Source organism: Rutidosis leptorrhynchoides, chromosome 2 (assembly GCF_046630445.1).
Source record: "Rutidosis leptorrhynchoides isolate AG116_Rl617_1_P2 chromosome 2, CSIRO_AGI_Rlap_v1, whole genome shotgun sequence".
Lineage (NCBI taxonomy): Eukaryota > Viridiplantae > Streptophyta > Magnoliopsida > Asterales > Asteraceae > Rutidosis > Rutidosis leptorrhynchoides.
In genome coordinates, this window is record NC_092334.1 from 346,928,442 (window position 1) to 346,931,928 (window position 3,487).

At 36.9% G+C, this 3,487-nt stretch overlaps 1 protein-coding gene across 1 annotated transcript; it reads right to left on the minus strand.

Annotated features, from left to right (window-relative positions):
- Positions 1–1,879: 1,879 nt before the first annotated feature.
- LOC139888901 (uncharacterized) lies at positions 1,880–3,258 on the minus strand. Its single transcript, XM_071871882.1, has 4 exons — positions 3,148–3,258; positions 2,614–2,741; positions 2,455–2,530; positions 1,880–2,386 (listed from the first exon to the last, which is right to left on the minus strand). The coding sequence occupies exons 1-4, from the start codon at positions 3,256–3,258 to the stop codon at positions 1,880–1,882; spliced, it is 822 nt and encodes a 273-aa protein (XP_071727983.1).
- Between the last annotated feature and the right edge of the window lie 229 nt (positions 3,259–3,487).

Sequence of the window (3,487 nt, forward strand, 5' to 3'; positions counted from 1 at the left end):
GACTGTGGCTCTGATAAATGTCAAGCGCTGGACCTCCTGTAGGAGAACAACTACAATAGCCCAACACACCACGAGAGTGGCGGTGGAAAGCTACTTCCGGCAACAGTTACGATCACAACAGCCGACGCCGCCGTCGACCTTCACCGTCGGCCAACACCTTACTATTGTAAAAAAACATCAAAAATAATAATTTTTTTCTTACCTGCATTCTTGAGTACAACTAGCTATTCACATATATATTACAACTAAATATGCACACGGTACAACTAACCATACAAATAGTACAACTCTATTGAGAGTGGGGTGTTAGAAAAACCCAAAAACTAAATCGAGTTCAGGTGGTCGGAACTACTGGAAACCACCGAGTCAACCGCAACCATCGATATAATTTTTCTTGATTTTTTTTTATGATTTTAGTGTAAGATATTATAATGGTAGTGAAAATGAGAATGGAAATTTGGGGAAGATCGGTGGAGAGGATAATAAGCAGTTAAAGGAGAGAATACGGAGTACTAAAGATAGGGTAGGATGGATATGTGGATGAAATCAACCCATTTTACTTTATTTTTTTTATTTACACCCCCATTTACGATGAAAATGACAAACTGAACCTCTAAGTTATTAACATTACCACTTTAAATTCTTTTTTTTAGCTTCAATATGTGTTCCACAAAACATTGAACCTACATAAAATTGTAAAGATTTATATTTCGAACATCAATTAAATTAAATTCTTATATTATACTCTATATAAACTTTAGAGTATGTTAATATTACCGCTAACCGTTTTCCTTTTACGTATAATTAACTTATCGTTAACCGATCAAAATCATCCCGCAGCGAAATATGATATCGGGTTGGAAAACTAATTTTTTATCTCACGACCGAAACCACCTATTCGATTAATCGAGAGTAAAGGGGTAAGACAAAGTAGTAAAGTAATTGTTGACCTTCCAACTTTTTTTAATCAAAAAAATACTGCAATATTACGGAGTATAAATCCTTTCATTTTTCATATATTTTGCTCTAAAAAATATAATAAAAATAAATGTCTATAAATTTATAGTGGGGATAAATGAGTAAATAATCAACGCTAAATGCGTACAACAAATGTTTTATCAAAACACGTTATTGCAAAAACGTTATGACAAAAAATTGAGAACCGCATCAACGCGCGGACTTCCGAATCTAGTTGAAAAGTATTTATGGAACATTACATGAAATTATAGTGGATTTAGAGAAAAAGAAGTGAAAATATCACCTCCTGAACGAAATGGTTCTTGATTTTAACCACACAATCCTTTTCTTTTTCTTTTTTTTGCTAGCCTCCTTTTTTCTTTTTATTTCTTTTTGTTTCTATATTTATTTCTTTTTAAGGTTATTAAATATTTTTACTTGCTATCTTCACTAAGAGTATTTTTTATTTTTTTTTCAGTTTTATTCAGGAAAGGATAATGTTGTTTCTTTACAATGTTGTTAATATTTTTAATAGACACGCACATATATAATACAAGTAGCCTTTTAAATTTTTCTTTTAATTTTTTTTTTAACAGCAAAGAAACTTTATTGATATAAAAATAAGAAGACATTTACAAGCGCAATATTCGTGAACAAAACGAAATAAAACAACTATATAGCCGAAGAAAAATGAGAAAATGGGATCAAAAAACCGATAGACACCCACCCAGTTTTGTAGGAAAACGCCGCGGTCCGTTCATTATCGCTAGAGAGGGGATTTTACTTGAACTAGACAAGCTGAGATGGCCCGAAGCACAGTGTTGGCAATTCAACGACAAAGCACAACGAAACCACCTCATTTCTCCCCTCAAAAGCGACTACTCCGGGAGTGAGGCAAAAAACCTACATGGGGGAGTATCGTTTAACCAATACCGGATCTCCTAGATGAAAAAGCATTAGAATCGTATATCATTGGATTTGCCAACCATGGATCCCATTCTAAGGCGCGATCTTTGAGTCTATTCGAGAGCCATTCGAAACTTTTGAGTTGAATTTCTTTAAATACCATATCGTAGTTGGGTTTCGATTTCATAAAGGTCCTAGTGTTTTTGTTTTTCCAAATCATGTACCCGGTTACCCACTCGGTGGCTTGCCACAATTTCATTTCAATTTTTGTGGAAAACGAGGAACCCTCTCCCATAAAAGCTTCATTAATACTTAAGTTATTAAAATTGCCCATATTCCACCAACCAAAAACACGTTTCCAAGCCTCTAATGCGAACTTGCATAGTATAAACGAGTGGTCCACCGTTTTAATACCATCGTCACAAACGGGACAACGGATCGTCCCTAAATCCATTCCCTTTTTGTCAAGTTCTACCCTAGTAGGTAGGCGTTTGTGCCTAGCTCGCCATATAAGTAGCTCGACCTTAAGAGGAACAAGATTATTTCGGAGAGTCTTGATACCCTATGCGGATTGGTCAGTTCAACCCTCACCAAGATATCCGTAAGCCTTGAAACCGAGAACATTCCATCATTGCCCCATGACCACATCCAATCTTCACGACCCCAGCTGCAAGGAACAAACTAGATAAAAGATTAGTAAGGTTAGTGAGGTCGCCAAACAATCTCCCCGATATATTGCGGGACCAACACCAAGACATATGAGTATTACCACCCTCCCACCGAACCCGGTCAATTATATTTGCATTTTGATTTATATCAAGCCAGTAAAGTCTATTAAATTTGTCCTTTAGTAAAAAATTACCAAGCCAACTTACATCCTAAAAACGAATTTGTGAACCATCAATAATAGGCTTTTTAAAAAAATCCGCAAACACATTGTCTGACACACTTAGGTTTTTACCCACTGTAAGTATACCCGCCCAGGTAGAGGAAAGCCGACAAGACGAAGGAGTAGAGTTACCTAAACCCCCGTCATTACTGTAAATACTTTTAATGATGGACACCCTAAGAGACCCATTTTCATGTTTAAAGCGCCACCACCATTTTGTAAGCAATGCCCAATTTTTAATGGCAAGAGGAGCGATGTCCAGCCCCCATGGTCACGAGGTTTTGAGCAATTTTCCCATTTGACTCAAGCCATTTTGGTAAAAAAAATACTTTTAGCATATGATCAATTTTGAAGATTGTGCTATTACGTGTTCCGTAGCGAAACCCGAACCCTACCTGATAGTGTACCCAATATCTCGAGCTAATTCCGTAAGGCATAAAACAATTTCCCGAAGCCAATGGATAACGAACACATCCTAGGTACCAGTACCGAAGGACTACCACCATGTCACATGACTGCATGGAACGAAGAGATATGGAAAATATTCTCTACAAACAGTATTGTGTCCACCAAGGCAAATGAGGAAGGCATCTATATGACTTTCCTTGAGCACTGTAGCACCGTCACCCCATTTAAGGAAAGTTTACCAACATCTCCATAGTCACCTTGGAGATTGGTCAAGACTTTTGAAAGGACCCGTCCTATTCCACCTGGACGAAGTCATCAACATTTGGT

What these genes read in the sequence shown, in the direction of transcription:
- LOC139888901 (XM_071871882.1), bottom strand. Translation starts at nt 3,258, where the DNA reads ATGGTGGTAGTCCTTCGGTACTGGTACCTAGGATGTGTTCGTTATCCA. An exon ending in GGTAATACTCATATGTCTTG is followed by an intron (nt 2,531 to 2,613) that starts GTGTTGGTCCCG and finishes TGTTCCTTGCAG; the next exon opens with CTGGGGTCGTGAAGATTGGA. An exon ending in CAAGGCTTACGGATATCTTG is followed by an intron (nt 2,387 to 2,454) that starts GTGAGGGTTGAA and finishes GTTCCTCTTAAG; the next exon opens with GTCGAGCTACTTATATGGCG.